This window comes from Miniopterus natalensis, chromosome 13 (genome assembly GCF_054644295.1).
Source record: "Miniopterus natalensis isolate mMinNat1 chromosome 13, mMinNat1.hap1, whole genome shotgun sequence".
Lineage (NCBI taxonomy): Eukaryota > Metazoa > Chordata > Mammalia > Chiroptera > Miniopteridae > Miniopterus > Miniopterus natalensis.
The window spans coordinates 38,770,157-38,797,429 of NC_142093.1; the positions used below are offsets into that span (position 1 = coordinate 38,770,157).

General features: G+C 42.8%; 2 protein-coding genes across 13 annotated transcripts in view; one reads left to right on the forward strand and one right to left on the reverse strand.

Moving 5' to 3' along the window:
- The window catches only part of LOC107529293 (aspartic peptidase retroviral like 1), a 136,041-nt gene extending 112,668 nt beyond the window's left edge, over positions 1–23,373 (reverse strand). For 3 of the 12 annotated variants that reach the window (XR_001602444.2, XR_001602447.2, XR_015715531.1), the window contains exons 1-2: positions 21,668–22,243; positions 19,952–20,043 (exon numbers count right to left, since the gene is read on the reverse strand). Coding sequence is in view for 2 of the 12 variants with exons in the window: in XM_087823613.1 (XP_087679739.1) it covers positions 21,668–21,695 (28 nt within the window). In the remaining 10 variants the exon portion in view is untranslated. Of the gene's footprint in view, positions 1–7,169; positions 7,482–17,325; positions 17,403–18,806; positions 18,968–19,951; positions 20,044–21,667; positions 22,244–22,299; positions 22,690–23,093; positions 23,178–23,291 lie in introns of those variants that run through there. The other 9 variants (XR_015715530.1, XR_015715532.1, XM_087823613.1 and 6 more) reach the window with 7 other exon arrangements.
- A 444-nt stretch (positions 23,374–23,817) lies between these two features.
- Positions 23,818–25,369, forward strand: PCBP1 (poly(rC) binding protein 1). The gene has a single exon (XM_016202526.2). The coding sequence runs from the start codon at positions 23,952–23,954 to the stop codon at positions 25,020–25,022; it is 1,071 nt and encodes a 356-aa protein (XP_016058012.1). The 5' UTR covers positions 23,818–23,951; the 3' UTR covers positions 25,023–25,369.
- Positions 25,370–27,273: the final 1,904 nt, after the last annotated feature.

A 27,273-nucleotide genomic window follows, 5' to 3' on the forward strand; every position in this document is an offset into this window, starting at 1 on the left:
TTATCTTCCTTAAAAATGTAGTTTCTGAGCAACTTCCATTATGCTCATGACTAGAGGATACAACATAAGACATGTCTCCTGCCTCTGAGAATTAATTCCATTTGGAAAGACAAAATCAACACACAGGAAACACATTATAAAAAGGGGGCCCCAAAATTTCTAGTGCATGGAACAGGAAGCACAGAGATGCTACTAGCACAAAGGGGTGAGTAAAGTAAGGCAAACAGTGAGGTATCCTGACACACAAATATCTTCAATTTCAAAGTCAATCTCCCTTTTTTGTTTCATTCCTATAAAAGATGGGTTTCACTGCAAAAAAAAAAATCTCAAATACAAAAATCCAAGACATAAAGATGGGGATCATTCACTAGAAAAAAAGGGATCCTTCTCTTTGCTGTAAAGTTTAGAGAGGTACAATTTAATAACCCCACAACCCCTCTCCCTATTGCCACACACACACACACACACACACACACGTTTATATTCAACACTGTAGAATCACATGTATAGGGTGAAGCAAAATCCTTTTTTTTTTTTTTTTTTAAAGTATATCTTTGATTTCAGAGAGAGGAAAGGAGAGGGAGAGAGATAGAAACATCAATGATGAGAGACTCATTGGTCAGCTGCCTCCTGCACGCCCCCTACTGGGGATGGAGCCTGCAACCTGGTCATGTGCCCTGACTGGGAATTGAACCCCGATCGCCTGGATCCTAGGTCGATGCTCAACCGCTGAGCCACGCCCGGCCGGGCCCTTTTTTTTTTTTTTTTTTTTTAGAGAGAGGAAGGGAGAGGAGGAGAGAGAGAGACAAAAACATCAATTAGAGAGAAACATTCATCAGCTGCCTCCTGCATGTCCCCCACAAGGGATCAAGCCCACAACCCGGGCATGTGCCCAAACCGGGAATCAAACCAGCGACCTTTTGGTGCATGGGATGATGCTCAACCAACTAAGCCACAACGGCCAGGGCAAGCAAAATACTTTTTAAAAGTTTATAAAAGACAATACATTGACAGATGAATAAATAAACAAAATGTGGTATATACCTAAAATGGAGTATTATTCAGCCTTAAAGAGGAAGAAAATCCTGTCATGGTACATGGAAGAACTACCTTATGGACATTCTGCAAAGTGAAATAAGCTAGTCACAAGAAAACAAATACCGTATGATTCCACTTTTATGAGGTATTTTCAGTAGTCAAATTCATAGAAAGAGAAAGTAAACTGGTAATTGCTAGGAGGAGGGGAAAATGAGGAATTCTTTAATGGGTATTAAGAGTTTCAGTTTTGCCCTAGCCAGCTTGGCTCAGCGGTTAGAGCGTCGGCCCATGGACTGAAGGGTCCCAGGTTTGATTCTGGCCAAGGGCACGGACCTCAGTTGCAGGTATGACAACTGGCCCTGGTCGGGGAATGTGGGGGAGGCAACCAATCAATGTGTCTCCCTCACATCACATCAATGTTTCATTCTCTCTCTCTCTCTCTGTGTCCCCCCATACACACTCCACTCTCTCTGAAAAACAATGGAAAAAATATCCTCAGGTGAGGATTAAAAAAAAAAAGAGTTTCAATTTTGCAGGTTGGTTAAGAGATTAACGGAAGAGCACATATGCATAGCCCATGGACACAGACAATAATGTGGTAAAGGCCTGCGGTGGGGCAGGTGTTGGCGGGGAGAGAGAAGAGGGAATGGGGGACATCTATAATACTGTCAACAATAAAATAAGTGAGAGAGAGAAAGAGAGAGACAGAGAGAGACAGAGAGAGAGAGAGGGAGGGGAACAGACAAGAGTGCTAAGAACTGGAGAGAGAGAAAAAAGCAAAGAGCCAAAAACAGTTCATTGGATTTATCAAAAAGTAGCTCAGTGGTGATAGTTTCAGTTTTATGAAAAGGAATTGCATCAGGTTGTGGGGAATGGGACTGAGGAAACAGAAAGTGAATCAAACTTCATTCAAATGTCTGCCTGCCTTTACATTTATTTACCAATAACTAAATTATAACAAGAATAGCTGTAAACACACAAAGAAGATTCTATACACAAATGATAATTATTGTCTGAGATTTAGAATTGTATTTCCATAAATGCCCGAAGATAAAGACTTTTATTCTACGAGAGAGAAAAGAGTTTCAGTTCTGGCGATCTGTTGCACAACAATGTGCGTATATTGTACACTGCTGAATAGTACACTTACAAATGGTTAAGATGGTGAATTTTGTTATGTTTTTTACTACAATTTTTTTTAAAGGCAATCCACACATGGGTAAGAAAAAACTTCAGCAACACAAAAAGATATTACAAAAACAAACTTCCCAGAGGTAGTCTGGGTATAATAAGTACATAGAGTCCTCCCCTTTTTCATACAAATACTAAAGCTAGCATGCCACAGGCACTATTCTGCACCTTTAGTTTTCTCTTAACGACAGATCTTGGAGACTACTGCTGTGTGTGTATGTATCTTTTTCATAGCTGCATAATATGGTAATATCTACCATAATTTACTCAATTAGTACCTTATCAATATATGATGCATTTTTAAGCAAAACGTATTAAAGGCTTTGTAGACCAATTTTGCATATTTTTCCTCTCAATAAAAACGTTCAGACTTCATCCTTTATCCTCCAAGCAACTATGAATGATGGCTGACATTAGCTTTGGTTTGAATTTAATAGTGTTTCACCCTGACTCACTTCTACTAGGTTGTATGTTGACTTTGTCATTATCAGGGAGTCCCCAAAGATATGAACGAAGAAACACATGAAATACACATCATCCTCTGAATATTACAGTCACCCTTTACTCCATCATCCTTATAAATGGCTTGTCAATAGTATATCTTTTACTGTGTTTAACTCTGAGGAAATTTTAAAAATATATTCATATATATACTTTTATTACCTAAGTAATTTTTTTTAAAAGCACCTCTTTCACTTCAGTGTCTGTAAGGTTGCTATTTGTTTCTTTTAGAGAGAGCACAGTGAGGTAGAATGAGTGAGGACTCTACAGACATATCGAGGTTCAAATCTCAGTTCTGCCATTTCCAAGTTAATCTCTCTCTCAGAGCCTCTGTCTTGTCAACTGTAAACCAAGGGCAATACTATTTATCTCCTATACAGGTGAAATTACCATGCAGGGCAAAAGTCCATTCGAGAGGACCAAAATGTCTTCTCTGTTGAACTAGTACTGCCTGGGGAAGTAAGGGATTGCTTAGAGAAGTGGTAAAGGACAAGAAGAAATCTGGCCAGTTGAGAGAAAGGGGGCTCCTGGCAGAAGCAACAACACATCAAAGGGTGAGGGTTGTGCAGAACCACAAAGCACCAACACAGGTACCAACAAGGTGAAAGGCAATTTAGTCAACAAGTACTTGAGTATCTCTGTACACTAGGCACTGAAGATACAATCATTAACAAAAAAGTCCCTGCCTTTGTGGAGTTTATAATCTAGGAGGAAAGACAGACAAACAAGTAAAAACTGGTAAGTAAGCTAATGGAAGCAAACAGGGTGCTAAATAGCATGTGTGTGTAACACGGAGCTGCTTTGTATGGAGTGGCCAGAAAAGACCTCTAAGAGGAGATAATGCTTAACTGAAACTTAAAAGTAAGGGGGCCCTGGCCAGTGTGGCTCAGTTGGTTGGGTGTCGTGCCATGTACCAAAAGGTTGCGGGCTCAAATCCCAGTTGGGGGTGTGCAGGAGGCACTGATGGATGTTTCTCTTTCTAAAAATCAATTTTAAAAATCGTAAAAAAATAAAAAAAATAACGACAGGGGATAATGAGGCGAAGAGCTGGGTAAAGAGTGTTCTAAGCAGAGGCTATAGCATTGCAAAGGCCCTGAAGCGAGAGGGATGAATAAGGGGTCAAGGAACTTTGAGAGTACCTGCAGATGGAGATAAGACGGAAGAGGGGCTTGGAATAAGCCCTAAGAAACAGTTTTTGCTGGGCCTTCTAAACACAATTTGGACAAAATTATGCAACACTGTTTCTTCCAACCTGATACATGTGGACTTGATAGTACAGATAATAGAAATGCAATAGAGGATTTGAAAAGGAGAGAGACAGGTTGACAGGATGAGCTGTTTTATAGGACAGTGGAAGCTATATAGAGGATGACCACAGTGGCAAGTGAAGACAGTTTGGAGACCAAATGAAGACAATCTATACTAGGGCTGGATCTATGTGCACAGGAAAGAGGCATCCAGAGATAAATCTAAAGTGCAACTGGTAGCCTTCAAGGTCTATGTTCTAGCCTGCCTTCTGAATCCAAATTCAATGCCCCCTGTAAATTCCAGAGATACCGATCTGCCATGGGGGAGTCATTAAGACCCACTACCTCATCTGGGCTCTGTACCTACTATGGCAATGATAAGACAGGTGCTGGTATACAAAGACAGTTATCCACTGTACCCAATGGATGACTAAGGTTCCTAGGACCTTAGGATCCAAGTAAAGGGTTCAAATCCTCTTCCTTCCCTTTTAGGGATAGAGGATCAAGCAGAGTCCTTTAAGTCAGAGTCTCTCTGAATATGATCTGCAGATGATGACTGCTGTGTCAGAGTCACCAGGAAAGTCAATCAAAATGCAGATTCTTGGTTACCAACCCATACCTACTGAATCAGAATAGCTAGGAGGAGAGACCAAGAATCTGCATTTTAAGTAAGTATCCAGCTCCCCCTCCGCAACCTTTGCCCCCATGTGTAATTCTGATGCGTTAAAGCTTCAAAATCATAGCTCTAAAAAGAGGGCTAATGGAGGAAGGCCCTCACTTGAAGTTAGCTGGCAATGTCAAAACTAAGGGACCATGGCCCTGGCCAGTGGCTCAGTTGGTTGGAGCGTCGTACTGTATACCGAAGGGTGGCGGGTTTGATTCCTGATCAGGGCACGTGCAGGAGGCAACTGATTGATGTTTCTCTCTCACATTGATGTTCCTCCCTCCCTCTCTCCCTTCTTCTCTCTAAAAATCAATATAACCCTAGCCAGTTTTGCTCAGTGGTTAAAGCGTCGGCCCACAGATCGAAGGGTCCCAGGTTAGATTCCAGCCAATGTCATGTACCTTGATTACAGGCTCAATCCCTGGCCCTGGTCAGCTTGGAGGCAACCAATCAATGTGTCTCTCTCACATCGATGTTTCTATCTCTCTCTCCCTTCCACTCTTTGAAAAGCAATGGAAAAAATATCCTCAGGTGAAGATAATAAAAATAAAAATGAAAATAAAAATCAATCTCAAAAATATATAACTTTTTTAAAACTAGGGAACTGTATAGAGCCAAGAGTCAAGCTGGGTATGGAGTAATATAGAAAGAGTCATCAGAATGGATAACAAAATCTGAAGGCCACAATGTAGAAAACACAAGGCAGGACATCAGAGCCTGTGGGTTAGAGAACAGAGGAGTCAAAGCTGGGAACACTCACGCTCTTGGGGCAATCACTAACAAAGGCCATGATCTCTAGCTCTCTTAGGTTGGTTTTCCTAGTGAAGCCCTAGGATGGGAGTACAGATGCCTTGCCTCACATAGGCTAGGTGACTGGGCCTTAGAATGCCCCATATAATCACACATAGTCCATCCAACCTTCAAAAGAGAACACACCCCTCCTCAGTAAGTACTGTTTCTATCCCAATGACTCCCCCTCAGGACCCACCATTATGCCAGCTACTAGTCAGTCTGCAGAAGAGCTCCAGGCTACACAGAAAAATATACAGGACTAATGACTAGCACTCCTCTACTTGGCATATCAGAAACCCCTAATGCTGACATAAATTCAAGGACCATTCCAGGTCAGAAACTTTGAAGTCCACTGCCTACATACCTTCAGATGCTACCATCTATGTACACCCAGCCAGTCTTCCATTTCTCCTAACTATGCCTCACCTGTAAGAGTAACACCCTATATTCTATACTCCCATGTCCCTCCCCAAAATTCAGACAGAAAATTCAGGCTAGGCAGAGAGTCCTGAACTCCTGAGGCTGCTGAGGCCAGCTCCTATGCCTGGTCTGGTTAGAGGAGTTAGCCTGAAAGATTGTTCATCCTGCCTGAAGGGAGCACCAGGATTGCTGCAGGCTTCTGTACAGAAATCTTTTTACAAAGATGAGTTAGTTGAACCTAATATATTTAAAAGAGGTGAAGGTAGGCTCTTGGGAGCAGAAACTGAAGTAGGGGAAAAAGGTAAGGTAGAATTTCTACAGGAAATCAAGGTACGATTTGATTGTAAATAGCACACAAAATATAAACAAAGTAATATGAAATCTAGCTCAAACCCCTGTATGTCAACTACCTAATGTTTCCTATAATCCAAAAACTGGTTCTACACTAAAGAGCTAAGAAGACTAAAAGATGATGTGAGTAATCCCCAAGATTATTTATGGTCCTAATCCTGAACTTCTTGTTCTGTCCCTTCTTACATTCCACCCACTATCCTGATTCTCTACGTTTCTGACCTAATGATTCAGCTTCCTGTTTCATCTTTGCCTCTCCTTATCCCTAGGCCTTTTTGCTTCCTTCCTTGCTCAGGATTTCACTCCTCTCTCAGTTATTCTGCCATAAGCCATTGGAAATAAACAATCAGCCTACCTAGATCCTCAACGTTTGTCTTCAGCATTCATGCCCCCTTCATGGACAAGTTCCCTGCCAGATTTACTCTGATCTTATAAATCGTCTTAGAGATAGTCAAGTAGAATGTTAGATGGTTCAGCCAGACAAACACTTCCATCACCAAAGATGATGGAATAAGAAGAATGACAATAAACCAGGCCAAATGCCTAGACCTCACTCTGACATCCTAAGACACAGCTCAGTGGTTGAGCATTGACCTATGAACCAGGAGGTCATGGTTCGATTCCCGGTTAGGGTACATGCCAGGTTATGGGCTCCATCTTTCGTGGGGGGCATGCAGAAGGCCGCCGATCAATGACTCTCATCATTGATGTTTCTCTCTCTCTCTCTCCCTCTTTCTGAAATCAGTACAAACATATTTTTAAAAAAAAAACAGAAACAAAGTAGTGGCAATGAAGTAGGAAAGAAAGCATTCCAGAAAGGGGGATTCAAGAAATATTGGGGAGGACAAGTCCTAGTCATAAGCTGGTTGTTGGCTGTGGGAAGGGAAGGGAGGACTTAAAATTACTACTAGGCCCAGCCAGTGTGGTTCAATGGTTGAGCATTGACCCAGGAACCAAGAGGTCACTGTTCGATTCTGGTTCAGGGCACACGCCGGGGTTTCAGGCTTGATCCCCAGCAGGAGGTAGTCAATCGATGATGCTTCTCTCACTGATGTTTCTATGTCTTTATCCCTCTCCCTTCCTCTTTAAAAATCAATAAAAACATATTTAAAATAAACAAATAAAATTACTACTAGGCTTTGGGGCCTAACAACTATGTATGTCAGTGGTGCTATTTACCACATGACAGGACTTTAGATGAGGTGCTCGTGGGTAAGAGCACAAGGCTGCAAAACAATCCAGTGGAGTTGTCCATACGAGCAGTTGGATATTCTGACCTGGAGAGAGATTTGGGCATCATCCATGTGTAGATGGTAACTGAAGCTGCCAGAGAGGTTGGGATCACCTAGGGAAAATATGAGAAAAAGGGGGAAAAAGGCCTAGGAACAGGCCTAAAACACAAGAATCATTCACCCTGGCTGGTTTGGCTTGGTTAGAGCGTCTGCCCATGGATAGAAGGGTTTCAAGTTCAATTCCTGATCAAGGGCACATATCTCGGTTGCAGGCCTGATCCCGGGCCCCGGTTGGGGTGTGTGCAGGAGGCAACCAATTGATGTGTCTATCACATCAATGTTTCTCTCCCCCCCGCACCCTCCCCCTTCCACTCTCTCTAAAAAATAGAAAAATAATAAAAATCAATGGAAAAAATATCCTATCCTCGAGTGAAGATTAAAAAAAAAACAAAAAACATAACAACAAAAAACTAGAAGTACCTTAATATCCCCTGATAGGAAAATAGCTAAATATAATACAGTATATCTATTCTATAAAATATTATACAGTAGCCAAAAAAAATAAGTATGGAATATTGTCAAGGCATATTACTGAATCAAAGAAAGAAATACAAGAATACATAAAATGAAACCTTATTTGTGTAAATAAATAAAACACAAAAATACTTTAAATATTTTTCTAGGCTCATACACATGTATGTAAACATACAGAAAAAAGTCCAGAAGGTACATTCCAAACCAACAGGTTACCTCTAGAAATAATTAAATGTGGGAGGAGTATTCAAAATATCTACAATGTTTTGATTTTTTTTAAAGGTATGTTCTCTGTAACATTAAATATCAATTTTTCCCAAAAAAGGGGGAATCTCTACTTTCTCCTCAACTTTGCTATGAACCTGTTCTTAAAAAAATAACTTTTTTTTTTATTAGGCAGAAGAGGAAGCATACAAAGGAACCTCCTTTGCTTCAGATACTAAATTTTCTCTGTCCCTTCCATCCCCACTGAAGAAGGAAAGGCTTGATCTTCTGATCTTCTGGCTTTCCATCTGCCCATGTCTGTAACATTAATACCAAGCCCCACAATTCCAGCTCTACCCTGATTCCTTGGCCTCATGCTAAGCCTGGTCACCACTTCCCTGTCCTGGCCAGAGCCCCAGGAGGGGAAGTCAGACACCAAAGTCCTAAACAAACATGGGAGAATGAGTATAGATGCCAGCATCAAGGACAGGGATCAGGAAGCCTTGCTGGCCATCAGAAGTCTCAAAGGAGAAAAGGTATTTGAAGGTCTGGAAGCAGCTCTGCAGTGCTGGGGAATGGGGCTAGGGGAGAGTCAGCCAAAAACAGGGGGAAGAGGTATGGGGTAAGTTGAAGAGCAAGCCAACTGCACTTATAAAAATTCCTAGTGAAGTGCTGTAATATGGTGGAAACCAGATTTATAGCCAAGGGAAGAAAAGAAGCTACATTATGTAAAGAGGTCAGGAGCAGGGTATGTGGGGATATGTGTCTAGGTATATCTAGAAAAGTCACCTCGTATCAGAAGCAATTCCAGGAGGCACAGTATAAAAGTTTAAAAGCTGGAGCAGCAGAAAGCAGCCAGGGACCTGGCTCCTTCCTGAAAAGGAGAGGTTCCACAAATGAGGAGAAAAGACACTGAGTAAAGCCTTTCATTCTTCAGTAAACCAAAGGCAGGGAGAGATCATGGCAGATCTCTAGAGATTGTGCTTTCAACTTTCAACTTTCTGAGGATGAAAGACAGTATATTTCATCTACATGTTTTCCTGGTTACCCAAAGAAATGATACTGCCTAGGTCTTAAGCAAGGCTGATTCACCATCAATTAGTCTATATCACAGCCTGCTGAGCCTTATGTCTCACAGTCACACACCAGACGACTCTAGAAAGAAAACAACCTGGTGTGAGCTGTCAAAGTCCTCTCAGGTACCTGACCTCGCCCTCTGGAGTAGGTTTCATTTCAAAACTGAAAGGGACTGAAGGACTGGGGAAATCCAAAGATCAACAGAGCCAAGAATAGGTGATTCCCAACAAAACAGAGTCCCAGGCTGGAACTCAAAACAGAAACCAGACCACTGATAAGACAGTTTATGATGTCTGTCTCCAAGCCTTCAGATGCCATTTTTATGTTTTCCAATATATATATAATAGGGCATGACCATGCTTACCCAAATTCTGATAAACAAACACCTAATTCTCCAAGTGTTCAATCAACTTCCTGGCTTTAAGTTTTAGAGCTTTGGGATAGCTCCAATAACTAAGATACCAGGGGACTTGGTGAATTTTGCAGTCCTTCAAATGGACCACATATTAATTTTTAATGAATTAAATCTTTTCTTCTTCCTTCTTCATCTCCCCACAGATACTTGCAAAATTCCTATCTCACTAAGAAATTTTCAAGTTGTTCATGATGGCCTTCTCATTAGAGCAATATCCAACACAATGAAAGTCTAGTTCACAAAGGAGTCAGGTTATTTCCTTGAGGTTCAGTTTTAACTAGCTGAGTAACCTTGAGCTCAGTTTCCTCATCTATAAAGGAGGTTAAAAAAGCAACAGAACTTCCCTGAACTAAGAAAAACCTAAGTTTTTAAGTCTAAAAGGTTTGTCAAGTGGCAAGCAGAGTTATTTTAAATAGACATGAAACACTAAGCATCAAGAAAAAATTTACAAACTTCCAGAAAGAGAGAACAGGTTATTACTTACACAGAAAAAAGTATCCTATTAGCATAGGACTTTTTATTTGTATCACTAGAAACCAAAGACAGTAAAAAGCTGCATAGAGACTTTGTAAAGGCTAGGACTACTATTCGAGAATCCTAAATCCAGACATTTATATACATGAAGGTTAAAGAAAAAATATTTGGACATATAAGGACCTATAAAGTATCATCCATGCCCCTTTTCTACGAAAATCACTCAAAGCAGTGTCCCACTCAAATTAATATTTAAAATTGGAACAAAGCTGAAAAAGAAAAAGTATACACAGATGTGTATCCCTCCCCTCAAAAAACCTTTTAGCCCGGCCGGCATGGCTCAGTGGTTGAGCGTCAACCCATGAACCAGGGGATCACGACTGATTGATTCCTGGTCAGGGTATGTACCAGAGTTGCAGGCTCAATCCCTGGTGCGGGGTGTGCAGGAGGCAGCCAATCAATGACTCTCTCTCATTCATTGATGTTTCTAGCTCTTTCTCCCTCTCCCTTCCCCTTTCTGAAATCAATAAAAACATATTAAAAAAAAACACAACTTTTAATGAGGTTGCACTAGATGACTTCTGACGGCCTTTCAGAGTACAGGCAAAAACTGTCCTGTACACAACCAGACCTAGCAGTCCAGGTTTGTGAGTTGTTCATCACCTAGTGGTCTGATGAAGTAATGCAGTTTCATCAAGTGTCCAGAGAAACTTCCAGCCATTTTGTGAGCTCTGACTGTGTACAGGGCAGCGAACTGATGTCCTAGAGATCACAAGAGTAGGAAACTACCTCCAGACTCATATACAATTGTATAGATTCAGTTCATTATCCATTCATTCTCCAAAAACATGGGAAGGGCCCATACTTTGTGCCTAACTAATCACAAGTAGTAAAGCATAAATTTGTTGCAAAGCTTTACTTGCAAAGTAGTAAGAGATAGAGATTGCTTTTGTGCAGACCAATCTGAATTGAATGCAAGTTTAGATGCTACAAGAAGACTACCAATATGCCTTATAAATACAAAGACTGTCTTCTAACATTCACAAGATTGGCATGTGGAAGATGGATTATATTTCTCCTACATGGTTCTCCGGGACAGGCCTAAAACTGATAAATCATCTCATTAAATTACAATTCAAAACAAATCATTTCCTACCCATTGAGAGCTATTCAACAATATAATGGGATTCTTCAAGAAGTGACGAGTTTCCCAGTGATCAAAGTGTTCAAAAGAAACTTGGGCCCTGGCAGGTGTGGCTCCACGGAGCACTGGGGGGGTTTGATTCCCGGTCAAGGGCAAGTACCTGGGTTGCGGTTTGCTCTGGTTTGCTCCCTGTCCACAGGGGGAGGGGCACGTGCAGAAGGCAACGAGTCAATGTGTGTCTCCCACACAGATGTTTGTCTGTCTCTGTCTCTGTGAGTCTCTCTCTCCCCTCCCCTCCCTCCCACTCTCTCAGAAAAAAAGCAATGGAAAAAATATCCTCTGGTGAGGATTAAATAAAATAATAATAAAATAAAATGATATAATAAAATAATAAAAATAAAATAAAACAAAACAAGACGATCATCTGTAAGGGGAATGATTGAAAGCATTCCTGTAACTAACTAGATGGCAACCTGGAGACAAGGAGCTTGATTGTATTACTGTAAAGGCCCTTTCCAACTCCAAGGGTCCATCATTCTAAATAAAACTAAAACAAAATAATCAAACAAAACCCACTAATAGAGTCCTCCCTATGCTTTTTTTTCCAGCTCCAACCAGGCAATATAAGTTAGTGGATTTGATACCACTTTCCACTTGAGTAAATGTAGACAAAGTATTTAACTCCATTTGCTTCACTTTCGTTATCTGTAAATATAGAACAAGTACCTACCTCATAATATAACTATGAAGATTAAATAATACTTTATAAAGTACTTAAAACAGTGCCTATCATATAGAAAGTGCCTATTATATATAAAACTAGCAGCTTGAAAAGGAAAGTGAGCTGAGGGGTGGGGGGTAGGTTGGAAAGTGAAACCTAAATGTGCTGCTTGTTTTAGTTATCTATACCCAACCCTCAACCAAAGCATTCCTGACTGTTGCTGGCCAGAGGCTAGGTTCCCTTGGCAACCAACCTCAAAAAAGAGACCATACCTACCTTCTTCAGGAAGGCGGCTCACTCTCTGCCCTGAAATCTGGCATGTCCCTGCAAAAGCAGACTCCCTAAAACCTCACAAATAACAGTGCTTCAAAATCAAGCTGAAAAAAAAATCAAGGAGCTGAGCTGCTGTTACTCTCCTCACTTCATATGATCAATCACAGAACATCAGAGTTAGAAGGGATCTCAAGAGACCATCTAGAGGGACACATCTGCTTAATGAATGAGGACAATATGCTGAGAAAAGTGAGGTTCTGGCCCAGCCGGGCATGGATCAGCGGTTGAGCATCGACCTAGGATCTAGGCAATTGGGGTTCGATTTCCCGTGAGGGCACATGCCCGGGGTTGAGGGCTCGATCCCCAGTCGGGGGAGTGCAGGAGGCAGCCGATCAATGACTCTCTCATGACTGATGTTTCTATCTCTCTCTCCCCCTCTCCTTTCCTCTCTCTGAAATCAATAAAGATATATTTTTTAAAAAAAGAAAAGTGAGGTTCTGGACCAGGCAAGTTGGTGACAGGGTCAAGACAAGATCACAGGCCCAACAGTCAAAATCTTCCCATTTTTCCAATGGGACAAACAGAACTGGCCCTACTAAGCCATCAGGTACACACTACATACTTTACAGAGGTAAGGGAGGAAGAAAAGCAATAGAATGTAGATGTTAAGAACATGGACTCTGGAGCCAGATTGCTTATTCAGATCCCAGCTGTACCACTTACTGGGTAACTTTAAGAAAGTTTCCTCTCTTTGTTTATATAAAATAAGCAACTATTTTATAGCATTATTTTAAGGATTAGATGAGATAATCCATGTAAAATGCATGGCACAAATAAAGTGTTTAATGTGTATATTGCTCTGCTTCTCATCATTACCAGTTTATTAAGAAGAGAAACAATCATACTAACAAGAGCAACCAGACAAGTTCTACTTCTGATCCAAACAGCACTGGTGTTTATTCAGCTCTGATTCCTGGCCCCAGCCAGGAACATCCAATGGGTTAGTTATGGAGAAGACCATCATTAACCCATCACTCATTCATTTCTTTGCATCTAGGGAAGAATCAACTCAAAGAATAACCAAGCACATGCTATGGTGGTAAGATTCTTAAGATCACAAATGAAGATTAGGTAGGTCCAAACCCAAGCCTGACCTTTACATCTATGTTTATCTCAAGCTGGACAAAATGCAATTCTTATGCAGTCTCTTCCCCTCAACCCATGAAAGTGGTGTAGTAAGAGTGAAGAACAAGAGTTCTGAAATCTGACTGCCTGGGAGTAAATTCCATCATTTATTTGCTGTGTCACTTAGGCAAATAACCTTATTCCTCGCTAAGCTTTGTTTCTCCATCTGCTAAATGAGAATAACTTTTGAATAATGACAACAGCTGACATTTGGTAAGCACTTTCTATGTGCCAAGCACTTCACATGGCTTACATCATTTTTTTTTAAATATGTTTTTATTGATTTGAGAGAGAAGGGAGGAGAGAGAAACATCAATGATAAATGAGTCATTGACTGGCTGCCTCCTGCACGCCCCCCATCGGGGACTGAGCCTGAAACCCGGGCATGTGCCCTAACCGGGAATTGAACCCTGACCTCCTGGTTCACAGGTCGACCTTCAACCACTGAGCCACGCCAGACGGGCAACTTACAGCATTTAATCGTTACAACTTTATGAAGCAGGTACTATTATTATCCTCACTGTACAGACACAGATGAAGAAAATTAGTTTTCCTCATCAAGGGGCCACACGGTTAGTTACTGGCAAAGGTGAGGTGTCAGTGCAGGAGATCTGACCTCAGAGTCTATGTTCCTTACTCCTAACACTGTTCTTCTCATAGTACTAGCCTCATATAGTTGTTTTCTTGTGGGTTTTTTTTAACTTTTTTTTTTAAGTTTTCTGTTTTGTTTTGTTTTTTAATATGTCTTTATTGATTTCAGAGAGGAAAGGAGAGAGAGATATAGAAATATCCATGAGAAACACCAACATCAATTGCTGCTTCCTGCACGCCCCCTGCTGGGGATTGAGCCCAAAACCCAGTGACCTCTTGGTGCATGGGCTGAGGCTAAACCTGAGCCACCATACCAGCGACGTTTATGTTGTTAAAATAAGACAACCCACAAAACGTGCTTAGCACAGTGCCTGGTTCACCAAGGTTAGCCATTACTATTATTGCTGTTATCATCATCAAAGATTCCTTTGAGTATGTCTCAAATACTACTGTCTTCTGAGTTTCAATTTCATCTAAAGGGAAATTGTTGTTTTCCTACCTAGATACCGCTGACTGGGCAGCCTGGGGGGGGGTTTCTAACATTTCATTTCCTTCATGCAATATAGGCATAAGTATCTGAATGGAGAGATAAGGAAGTATTTTCTACAAACCTGCTACTCTAATAAAAAGCAGTAATTACTTTGTTTTCAAAAAGAAAAGCTTCATTGCTCTCATTAGAAATGTGCTTATTAAAATTATTCTTTCAAAATAAAGCAGAAATATACAGTATTTGCTAAAAAAGAAATTACCTGTCCTCTACATCCTTCCCCTTTTCATTCTCCTAGTCTCAAAACCATTATATTAGTCACTTAATCCTCACAAGAAGATTGGTGTCATTTATCTCTATATGACAGGTGCAGAAACTGAGGTTCAAGATCAAACAGCTAACAAGTGGATAATCAGGGATTCTGGAAAAGAATTTTCAGATATGGAAGAGGTAAAGATAGTAAACTCTTTTATTTATCCTAAGAGGAGGTGGCTATGATAGAATTTTCTTAGGAGGTACCTAAAAATAACTAAAACTGATAATGGGAATGTTAAGAAACTTTTGCTGTTAAGGCAAGACCAAACACAAATTGTTGCCCCAAAGGCCAGCAATGCAGTTAGCTATCATCAATCCTGCCCTCCAAGAAACAGTGCAAATTGGGGTTTTTTACATTTTTATTGTATTTTATTTCAAACTGATTTAAATTTTTAAATTTATACCTAATTTTATTTTTGGAAAACTTTTAGCTTAATTTTTGTATGTAAAGGTACTTTTTCTGCTAAAGGTTTTATAAAAGCTAAATACAGACCAAATATTTCCAATGAGACAATTTAGCACATTTGTTTTCTTTCAATTTTAGCAAATTATTGATAAGTCTGACAAAGCAGGACTTTGTCTCTGAAGACATCCATACTCTTGCATATCAGTCTTTACCTCCCCAATTCCAAAATGATGTATCACTTCATCCTGCTAGAGATCACAGTACTGTTTAGGGCAAAATAGTCATTTTTTAGACTAAGAAACTTGAAGGCAGCCCTGGCCAGTGTGGCTCAGTTGGTTGAGCATCGTCCTATGCACCAAAAGGTGCCTGTTCATTTCCCAGTTAGGGCACATTCTGGCTTGATCCCCAGTAGGGGTGTGCAAGAGGTAGCTGATCAATGTTTCTCTCTCTCTCTCTCTCTAAAAAAAACAAACAAGCCCAGCAGGCATGGCTCAGTGGTTGAGCATCAACCTATGATCCAGGAGATCACGGTTCAATTTCTGGTCAGGGCACATGGCCGGGATGGGGGCTCGATCCCCAGTGGGGGGCATGCAGGAGGCAGCCAATCAATGACTCTCTCATCATTAATGTTTCTATCTCTCTCTCTCCCTCTCCCTTCCTCTCTCTGAAATCAATAAAGATTTTTTTTTTTAAATCAATAAAAGCATATTTAAAAAAAAAGAAACTTGAGGGCAAGAACAATGTCTTATTCATATAGATCTTTCCCTCATTATCTGGTACACAACCCTCTATATGTTCAATATGTTTTTGTTTAAAATTTGAATATATTTATTCATTCAACTCCTAGGTGCTAGGCATTGTTCTAGGAGGGAAAGAGTGATGAGCAAAACAAAGTCCTAGCCATCATACAATGTACATTCTAGTGGTGGGTGGCAAATAATAAACAAACTATAGTAGAGAAAGTCCCTCGAACAGCACCTGGCATGTAGTAGGCAGCACTCTATAAATACCGGAATAATAAATGAACGAATGCATAGCATGTCAAATAGCAGTAAGTTCTGTGGAAAAAAATAAGGCAGGGAAGGGGGACAGGGAAGACAGAGGGGAGAAAATGGCTTTTACTTTAAATAAGGTGGTCAAGGAATGCATCACAGATTAGGTGATAGTTGAACAGAAACTGGAAGGAGTCCATCTTAATATCTGGAAGAAGGTTGCAGGCAGAGAAAACAACTACAAACGTCCCAAAGTTGCCTGGCATACTGGAGCAACTACAAGGAAACCAATGTGACTAGAGCACAAGGGGAAAATGGTAGAAGATGAGGTCAGAGCAGCAGGAAAAGGGGAGCGCTGAAGATCCTATGTGCCCTTGTAGACCACTGTAAGGACTTTAGTTTTTAATCTGAGGGGATCAAGAGCAAAGGAGGAAGAACATTTAGCAACTATTCTAATAGTAGCAGAGGAAGGATGAGGAGTGTTCAAATCCTGGATGTATTATTTCAAGGTACAGCTGACAGGACCTGCTGGTGTATTGGATAAAGAGAGAACCGAGTCAAGGGAGAGTCCTCCATACAATCAATATAACTCAAACTGAGACGGGGAGGAACTGCCAGAGATACAGGTTTGAGAGGAGAAGTTTCAGAGTTAATTTTTTAAATATGTTAAGTTCAAGAAGCTATCAGATATCCACGTGGAGGTAGCCAGTAGGCAATCTTGAGTTCAGGGAAAGACATTCAAGCTAGTAATAATATGCACTTGAGAATTGTAAGGATATAAATGGTATTTGAAGTCCTGAAATACAACTAGGAAATGTGTAGACAGAAAAAGGATCCAAGGACTGATCTGAGTACTCCATCCTCAGAGGCTGAGGGGAGAAGGAGGATCAGCCAAAAAAAAGGAGGAAGGAGGGGGTTGAGAAGGAGGAGCTGTAAGGCAGGAGAAGAAATAAGGGAGTGGCATCCTGGAGGCCAAGTGAAACTAGTGTGCAAGAAGAGAGTGTCAAAAGAAGACAACTGAGAAATAATTACTGAATCTATATGCTATTTTCTAAGCATGCTCTTCCCTACCTTTTAATGCAGGTAAAATCCCAGTATAGTCCAATGAATACACATAAGGTTTCTGTTTAATGCAGCTATATCCGAGTCTCCAAAAAAAAAAACCACAAAAAAAAAAAATCAATGCTCTTAATATGTACACAACAGATTTTACACAGTGAATAATGTTAAACAAATGCTTTGTCTGGTTCAAGCAATTGTCTCTCAGAAACAAGGTCCCCCAACAACATCTTGCTTATACTCAGCAGGTGGAATCAGAGAAATGAGCTATTTAAATGTATTTCTTTTGTTCTGCAACCAAGTAGCAATTACTCTTCAGCTCATTTCCCTGCTCCCTAACTCAAACACCCTAGCCAAAGATCCTAAATTTCCACACACATACCTTTAAAAACAAAGCATAGCACAATCAAATCCAAAACTTGAATGAGAAAAAGGTATGCTGTGCATGCACTTTCTTTTACTGCACAGGTTAACAATCATTTGCTAATTCAAACGCTGTGCTTTATTTACATTTTGTCCTTAGGCTGTCTAAGACAGGAAATGCAATTTCTGGTGCCTTCATCTTAAGAGAGAATTAATGCTACAAAATAAGGACTTTAACTCTGTGCTTTAACAAGAATAGTAAAATTTCAATAATCTACATTTGTGAAGCAGAACAGTAATCACCAATAACTGAAATCATGCACACATTGTTCATACCTTCCTGAAATGGCTATAAATTTCTGAATGAACTGTGTTCTCTCTGCCTTTGGGCCTTTGCTCCCTCCGCCTGTTAGGACCCTTCCCTGCCCTCCACCTTGCCATCTGCCAACTTGGGACTCAGCCTGAATGCCAATTTCTCTAGGCAGCCTAGATCTCCTGGATTCCCTCCAATATTGAATCAAGGTTCCTTCTCTAAGCCCACAGCACCCTCTGCTTACTCATATCCTAATACTTAAACACACTGCACTGTAAATTTATTTATGTGTCTACCTCCCTCTCCAGACCATAAACATCTTGAAGGCAAGGACAGGTTCTCATTCATTTGAATATCCTTAGTGTCTGGGATATATCAAGCAATCAGTGTTTACTGAATGAATGAATGAAATGAAATTTGACCTGGAATACCTTATGTGATTTTTGTAGCACATTTTCCTTAATAAACCAATTGAACCGATCTGATATTAAGATTACTGGCATCTAATCACATCCCCAGCTGATAGCAAAAACAAAAAAATTTCCCTTACCTGATACTGGAAATAGAGGATTAAAAAAAGAGATTTTGCTGCTCAAGATCAACTCATGGAGTTATAATACCAGCTGCTCTTCTTGGGTACAAGACAGCAGCCTATCCTTCCCACACGACAGGAGGGGCTAACAGACCTCTGGATCATTCTCTTCTCTTCCCCTCCACTAATCCTGTATTCTCTTTTCTGCCCTATTTCCTTTTTCCTTTTCTCACCTTGTTTTCCTTCCTCACTTTCGAGACTTTGTACTCACATTCTGTTCTCATTTTCCCTTTAACTTTTCTCTGCACTCCCATCTCCATGCCTTATTTCAGAGACCCTGGGGAATCCATGGGCACTGCTTTACCCAATTGGGAGAACTTAGGCCAAGGATGTTGCTGTATCTCCTTGTCACTTCTGTAAGGCACACCAACATATTTCTTCTGTTTCTGAGGAAACAAGTAGTGACCCCATAACAGCAATGCAGGGTTACCAACAAAAAAGGTCAAACTGTTATTATCCACACAAAGTGGGAAAGACATGTTTCTAAGCTGCACTAGGAAAGTAATACGAGAAAGGCACTCTTAATTTAAGATAATTTTAAATAAAAGAGAAATGGGAAGCTAAATGTGAAGGGGGAAGAGAAAAAGAAACCATGTTTTGGAAAAAAATGCTGCTGTGTTGGTAGGGCAAATTGAAAAAGCTATAATATACTTTGCTGGGTCAGATAGTTTAGAAAAAAAATGTGATCCCTGCCCCCTGGGAATCCAAGAGTCTTACTGAGGAATCATGCCCACTATTTCCCAAAACCCATAAATGTAAACATTAGAGAATAAGGATGAGATTCCCTTAAACCAAAGGAATCAGAAACCTACCATAAGTTTATGGATTGGATGTTCTGAAACAGAAAAATAAAGACTGAAGGGAAAGCTTTTTGAGTTTAAGATAAAGGTATTCCATGTATCAAAGTCAGCGTCACAACCATCAGAAGCCAAGGAAAGGAACAATCCATGAGGAATCTAGAGGCTCAGCTCAGGTCCTAATAAGCTAAGTAAACTTAAGCAAGTCACTTCACTAGTCTAATCCAAAAAATGCCTCTTCCATAAAATAGGCAGAATAATACCATCCTGGAAACATTGCCTGTGATGATTAAATAATGTGAAATCACTTTGAAAGGTTTTTTTAATAAGCCAATGTGGGGTAAGAGGAAGCAAAAACCCTTCCTCTGAATGGAGTACAAATCCTGCAGTTCAATTCCCAAAGTCTTAGCCTGATTCACCTTCCCAACCTCATTAAACACCTTAATCAACCTGCAGTCATTCAAGTGGGAGGAGAAGAGTCATGTGTGAGGCTCCAGGGGTAGGGCAGTGACTATTTATTCAGTTGCTCCATTATCTCAGTGCCCTCATCTGTAAAATGTAGAACTCACTCACCTATCCACAAGATTGAGCAGTCTGAGGAAGAAGTGGAGAATAGTCCAGAGCCCTTTTTGCCAGATCTCAGGGTCACCCAAAGTACCTGTGGCCTGAACAATACATTATCAATACCAAGACACATTATAATTTAATCAATAGCCAAATGTGGGCTACTCTAGGGAGGAGGTATAGGACTCTGGAGCAAGTGGACAGGTTAAGAGCTAGGGAAGAGAAGGCTTCAGTGAGGAGGTGGATAGAGTCCTGGAGGTACTCAGATAAGAAATTAAGAGAATATTTCAGGCAGAAAAGGCTCAAACCAGCTCAAAACAGGCAGTCTTGTGAAGGAAGACCCAATGGATAAAATTTTCTTTAGGGAAAATAAACAGGTGGCAGATTTAGAGGACCAGAATGCTTTAAGTCATGATAATTCTTGATTATATGTAATTTAGTCCTTTTGTTGTCTCTTAAATTTTTAACGTTTACTAGTATTTTTTAATTCCCTAATCAACTGTTTCCCTATGAGATAAGGCCCTCTGTAGAGAACACATACACTTTTGGGGGTTACATATATAAGCTCTTGACCCAAATTGCCTACATTCAAATTCTTGCTTTACCATTCAATGGCTATGTGACCTTGGACAAAATTCTTTACCTCTCTGTACCTCTGTGATATGGAAGTAACATCACTCCCATCTCAGGAGGTTTTGTGAGAATTAAATGTGTACATTAATCATACTGGTCACAACCTAATAATGGGTTTTTCATCACTTTAGTTTTGATGTGCCCCTATTTTTAATGTAAAGGTGAGAATAAAAATCACCAGAGTACACTGCATGTAGTAAGGATAAGTACTGTTTTGCAAAAGTTTTGTTTCTGTTATATACATGGTACATATATGTCTGCTATTATGTAAAATTTATTTCTTGCAAAACAGTGGTTTGCTTTTAAAAATGTGAGAACCATTGAATTAACACACAAAATAAAGATTCGAACAGTGCCTAACACATAGTAAGCACTTAGTGCTATTACCGTCACTGTTGCTGTTGTGTACCTACCTATTAAAGTTGTTTGTAGGATTATGTAAGGTAATGTGAAAGCACTCCGGAAAGTCTGATCTGTGATGTTAATGTAAGTTAGAGGAAGCAAAAAGCTTTTTACTCCATTTCTAACATCCACACAAGTAGAACCCTGTTTAGGCACATATTTGTTGCTTGGCCCACAAGTTATTTGTTACACTGAACTTAAGAGTTCACAGACTATAATTTATCTAACACTCTGTCATGCTCTGTCAATATTTGCAGAGAAATGGAGGCTTGGCGCCATTTATTTTTACCTGGTTGGGGTGGGGAAGGCGAAGTCAGTCATACCCATTGGTAGCTAAAGGAAGCAAGTGAGTCATATAGAGAATTTGCTTGCACCACTGGGCCAGGTAGACTCAACTGTGCCACAGACAAGGCAGGACTGACAGATACTTGAGCCTTTACGCAGGGCTGAATCACTTCCCCCTCCCTATCCTCACCCAGACACCTCATTAAAAAAATAACATTTGAGGCCGTTACAGGTGTAGCTCACACCAGGAAAAACAGGGGATCCCCAAACATGTACAAATAGGGGCTAACTACCTACCAAAAGGTTACCTGAGGGATTCCTTTAAACAACAAGCTCATCTAAATGTTCATATAGCATTTAAATTCCAAAATCCTGATATACAGAAAAATTTGGAAATGTGCTCACCAATAAGGAAATAAGGTCTGGATTCCATCCTTGACACTGTGTGACCTTGAAATTAATCACTGCAGCTCCCTGGGCCTAAGTGAATTCGTCTGTTAAAAAAAAAAAAAAAGAGAGATAATACCACCTACCCCAGAGAGGACAGTTGTAAAAATTAGGTAGTATGCAGTAAAATGCCTAGCACAGGATCTAACACTGGTAAATGCACAATAAATGTCTGTCCCTTCCAGGCTAAAAGTGAACACCAGTTTTGGCAAACTGAGGGTCACTGTCCAACTTGCCCGTGAAAAAAAATCATAGGCATCCTAGTCACTTCATGGGAATTTTTCTTTTTTTAAAGATTTATAAGGCCATTTCTTGGTCTTTCCAGCACAGCAGCCTGTGAAAGACTAGGAAAGGAGTAATTTCCCATCTCATTCCTTAAAGAGCGATTCCTAAATGCTTGTTACTGGGGGCCCAAGTTACCGACTGGTTACGCGCCCCCCCGTTATGCAATAAATTTAAAATGAGCGAGAGACTCGATATTCTGCCTAAATTTTACAGCTCGTGTTCCAGGTTCAAATTCATGGGAGAAATGCAGTAAAATTCGCGCGCACCTCCACCCCCGGTTTGGACCACCCTGTGGGGGGCGTTACCCGAGGGGTCAGAGGACTCGCTGCGCAGGGAAGTCCCCCGACCACAGGAACAGGGGATGGAAAGGGGGCGGCGGCGGGGGTGCATTCTACAACTTTCGTGCCAACCCCAATTTCTCGTTGGCGACGAATCGGGGCCACGTGTCGCCATTTTGTGTTCAGGAAAATGGCGGCCACCCCCGTGGGGAAGGAAGGGGGGGCGGAGGGACCGCCGCCGCCACGTTAGCCGCTTTCCCTGAGGTATCCTGAAGCACGTTGCGCACACGGCCTTTTCTGTCTTGCCCTGAAGGGAAGGGCAAGGGGCAGAAATCACAACTGGCACACTAGCGGCCGCAACGACCTTTCTTTCTTAGACGAGAGGAACGTGCGGCAGTGTCTACGGCAGGAAAAGCTTTCCAAAATGGCGGCCCGATTGGGGGCCGCCCCCGGAAAGCGCGGGGCGCGGCAGCTGCACCAAAGGGGGCAAGGGCCGCAAAGGCGCAGCCGGAGTGTAAGCCATGCGGAGCAAGCCGCAGGAGCTCCCCAAAGCACTGATCGGTAACCCCTGAATAAATGCGGTCCCCAGTACCACACCATTGTCTTAAATATCTGAAGAGGTTGCCGTAACTAAAGCGACACTAGGGCGGGAGGTGGGGTTTCTGCGGGTTTAATTCAAAGAAACTTGCAAAATGCAAACAAAGCATTATGTAAATGGACGCCATTCTTTCTAGGGCCAAGTTTCTAGCACTTCCCAGAAACCACCAGCAGAGCCGCAACGCGGGCGGCGGCAAGGGGTGGGTTTCGGTCTTTCTCCTCACCAGCCATGGCTACAGGGCCTGGGCAGGGGTGGCGGCAGGCGCCCTGCGCCCAGACGCCGGGGACGAAGTAGCCCCACGTGCCCGCCCGCGCGCCCGCCCCGCAGCCTCGCCTCGCCTCCCCTCCCCCCCGGAAGACCGCGGCTGCCCCTCCCATCCCCCCACACCCTCGCGCACGCGCTCTGGAGGCCTCACGCGCACGTTTTAAATCCGCGGCGTCCCAGCCGCCGCCTGCAGTCACCGCTGGGCCTGCCCTTGTTCCTCCTTGTCCAAACCCCTTCTGTAGGGCGGCAAAATAATATGTTGCCCCCGCTCACAACATTAACATTTCCAAACATCTGCCGGTGCCACTAGGGTTAATAAAATAAATGTTTGTTTTAAAATTTTGCCGGACTCACAGTTTCTGCCCACCGGAGCTTTATATTCAAGGTTAGGTTGTTAAAAGGACTTTTGTAAAACTACCATTTGGAGATTGGCGCAATCTTGTGACCTAAAAAAGACGGGTCCTCATTTTTTTTTCAAGGGGTCCTGCGCAGCAAGCACTTCCGGGGTCAGAGGGTACGCGAGGTTGAAAGCGGGCTTCCCGCCCCGCCCAGACCGCCGAGGCTGCCGCCGGAGTCGCCACCGCCGCGCCCTCGCCCACCCGCCCGCCCGCCGCTCCCGGCCCCGCTCGCCCCCTCCGCCGCCGCCGCCCGCCCCTGCGACGACGCCGCGGCCTCCCGCCCGCGCCCGCTCGCTCCCGCGGCCCTCGCTCGCCTCGCGCCGGCAGTTTTGGGCCTACACCTCCCCTCCCCCCGCCAGCCACCAAAGACTTGACCACGTAACGAGCCCAACTCCCCCGAACGCCGCCCGCCGCTCGCCATGGATGCCGGTGTGACTGAAAGTGGACTAAATGTGACTCTCACCATTCGGCTGCTTATGCACGGAAAGGAAGTGGGCAGCATCATTGGGAAGAAAGGGGAGTCGGTTAAGAGGATCCGCGAGGAGAGTGGCGCGCGGATCAATATCTCGGAGGGGAATTGTCCGGAGAGAATCATCACTCTGACCGGCCCCACCAATGCCATCTTTAAGGCCTTCGCGATGATCATCGACAAGCTGGAAGAAGATATCAACAGCTCCATGACCAACAGCACGGCGGCCAGCAGGCCCCCGGTCACCCTGAGGCTGGTGGTGCCGGCCACCCAGTGCGGCTCCCTGATTGGGAAAGGCGGGTGTAAGATAAAAGAGATCCGCGAGAGTACCGGGGCCCAGGTCCAGGTGGCGGGGGATATGCTGCCCAACTCCACCGAGCGGGCCATCACCATTGCTGGCGTGCCGCAGTCTGTCACCGAGTGTGTCAAGCAGATCTGCCTGGTCATGCTGGAGACGCTCTCCCAGTCTCCGCAAGGAAGAGTCATGACCATTCCGTACCAGCCCATGCCAGCCAGCTCTCCAGTCATCTGCGCGGGCGGCCAAGATCGGTGCAGCGACGCTGCGGGCTACCCCCATGCCACCCATGACCTGGAGGGACCACCTCTAGATGCCTACTCGATTCAAGGACAACACACCATTTCACCGCTCGATCTGGCCAAGCTGAACCAGGTGGCAAGACAACAGTCTCACTTTGCCATGATGCACGGCGGGACCGGATTCGCCGGAATTGACTCCAGCTCTCCAGAGGTGAAAGGCTATTGGGCAAGTTTGGATGCATCTACTCAAACCACCCATGAACTCACCATTCCAAATAACTTAATTGGCTGCATAATCGGGCGCCAAGGCGCCAACATTAATGAGATCCGCCAGATGTCCGGGGCCCAGATCAAAATTGCCAATCCAGTGGAAGGCTCTTCTGGTAGGCAGGTTACTATCACTGGTTCTGCTGCCAGTATTAGTCTGGCCCAATATCTAATCAATGCCAGGCTTTCCTCTGAGAAGGGCATGGGGTGCAGCTAGAACAGTGTAGGTCCACTCATAACCTCTTTCTGCTGTTTTCCCATGATCCAAATGTGTAATTTCTGGTCAGTGATTCCAGGTTTTAAATAATTTGTAAGTGTTCAGTTTCTACACAACTTTATCATCCGCTAAGAATTTAAAAATCACATTCTCTGTTCAGCTGTTAATGCTGGGATCCATATTTAGTTTTATAAGCTTTTTCCCTGTTTTTAGTTTTGTTTGGGTTTTTGGCTCATGAATTTTATTTCTGTTTGTCGATAAGAAATGTAAGAGTGGAATGTTAATAAATTTCAGTTTAGTTCTGTAATGTCAAGAATTCAAAAATTAAAAAGTGGATTGGTTAAAAAGTGCTTCATATTTGAAAAAGCTGGGAACTATCTTAAACTCTTTGTTGGTGCTTTTTTTTCCCCCCCTTCCCTTTTAGTGTTAGGCATTTGCAGAGAGAAAGGTGGGCCCATCCTTGTTATTTTCTCAAGCCCTTTTCATCTTATTGGTAAGATTCCATTTCCTCTGTCCCAACAAAGGAACACAGCAGGTTGGGCCTGTTTTGGGATGTTTGCAGAGACAGAGGTCTCCCCGGGAAGAGTAACATCCCTCCACCCAAGTTCCAGAGAGGCCTCTGCCCATTTCTCTGGTAGAAAACCTGTTTCCTCAGATGGGAAAAGTATGCCCACTCCGTAGGACCTCTGAATGGCCTTGTGTCCTCCGGCCTAACCAGCCCCATCCCCACCCCCAGTCTCACTTGGAAAACTCTTAACCAGGAACAAAAAAATGTTCTGAGGTGGGAGGAGCCCCAGGGGACCCAGGGAGGGGAGGGCTGGGCTAGGGAGGGGGGTGAGGTGGGGGGAAGGGAAAGGGGCAAGGGTGGGTTTGAGGGTTTGGAAGAGGGCAACTGGTACAGGGTGGTTGGTGGAAGGGATAGAGGGGTCTTGGTTGGGCTGCAGGACTGAATGGGGGATGGTACCAGCGGGGCACACGTGTCAGGCATGCACCTGTGGCAAGCAGCCTGTCAGAGGATGTTATTACACCTGCCAAGTGGCGTATCCAGAAACAAAAGAGGCCCCAGCTTCTAATTCTTCAGCTGTGTGCAATATTTAGAGAAATCATTATACCAGGAAATAATCCTGCCTAAATGGGGCAGTCCTTGCAGGCAGGAATGTACACTGATCCATTGGTTATGGCCTAAGAATGACCTCGGTGTTAAACATGTGGATTCCTGGTTCCCACCCCAAATTTAATCAGAAGGCTGCATTTTTAATGCTCCAAAAGGTTCTTAGATTTGAGTACCTCTGATTGTCTTCACCAGTGAATTAGGAAAACCTGCTGTGAAGGCCTAACAGCCTCATGTCCACATTAGCCAGTGGGACTACACTGGACTTGGTGAGAGAAAAAAATTCTTTATCATTAGGCAAAGATACACTAGAAACAACAGTACAAGACAATAGACGATTAAGTGCCAAAGTGTAGTTCAAGCTCCAGGCACTGTGGGAGATCACTAACTGAAAAAAATCCCGAAGGGAGAATTTTATCCATGATAAATATATATTGAGGCTCTCTACAGGGAATCTACTCCATTTTTCTGAGGTACAGACCTGGCTGTGAGAGTCCCTGGAGGTAAGATTGGGGTTTTCCATGCACTTTACACCCACTGTGGGGTCAGGCACACAGTCACTGAAAGGAGCCCAGATTCTGGAATTAAACCTGAGTTCAAGTTTGAGTTCTACTTACTTGTGGCCTTGGGCAGATTACTCCACCTCAGTATAAAATGGTGGTAAAAGTACTTATCTCCTGGGCTTGTGGGGGGAAAAAAAAAGCACATATGTAAAGCAGAAGAGCACTCACAACACAGTCAACTTCAATATACTTTAGATTGCAAAAAGCCAAAAGCCCACTTCTGCCCACAATATATTTGGGCACAGAAGAAAGATGTTAAAAGGTAGGGAACAAAGTAATGTGTACTAAATGATAAGCTGAGATAAGACAGTTGGACTGAGGGGCCAGGACAGGTAAGGGAGGCCCTACTGAAGACCCAGATAATGGGTTTAGTGTCTTCTGGAAATAAGCACAAATCAAGTTTGTGTAGGGTAAGGAAGGAATAGATCACTAGGCTGACCCCTCAAACACCAAGGCCAAATAGTTTGTGAGGGGGTCCTAAAACTTGGAGCATGGTATGTGGTAAAGGAAGGGAAGGTGGAGGAAGCCACTAAACCATTTGAGGCTAAATTATAAACAGCCATGCCCGGCTGGCATG

Bases quoted from the DNA above. Each gene is read 5' to 3' on its own strand.
- PCBP1 (XM_016202526.2), top strand. From the start codon at position 23,952: ATGGATGCCGGTGTGACTGAAAGTGGACTAAATGTGACTCTCACCATT.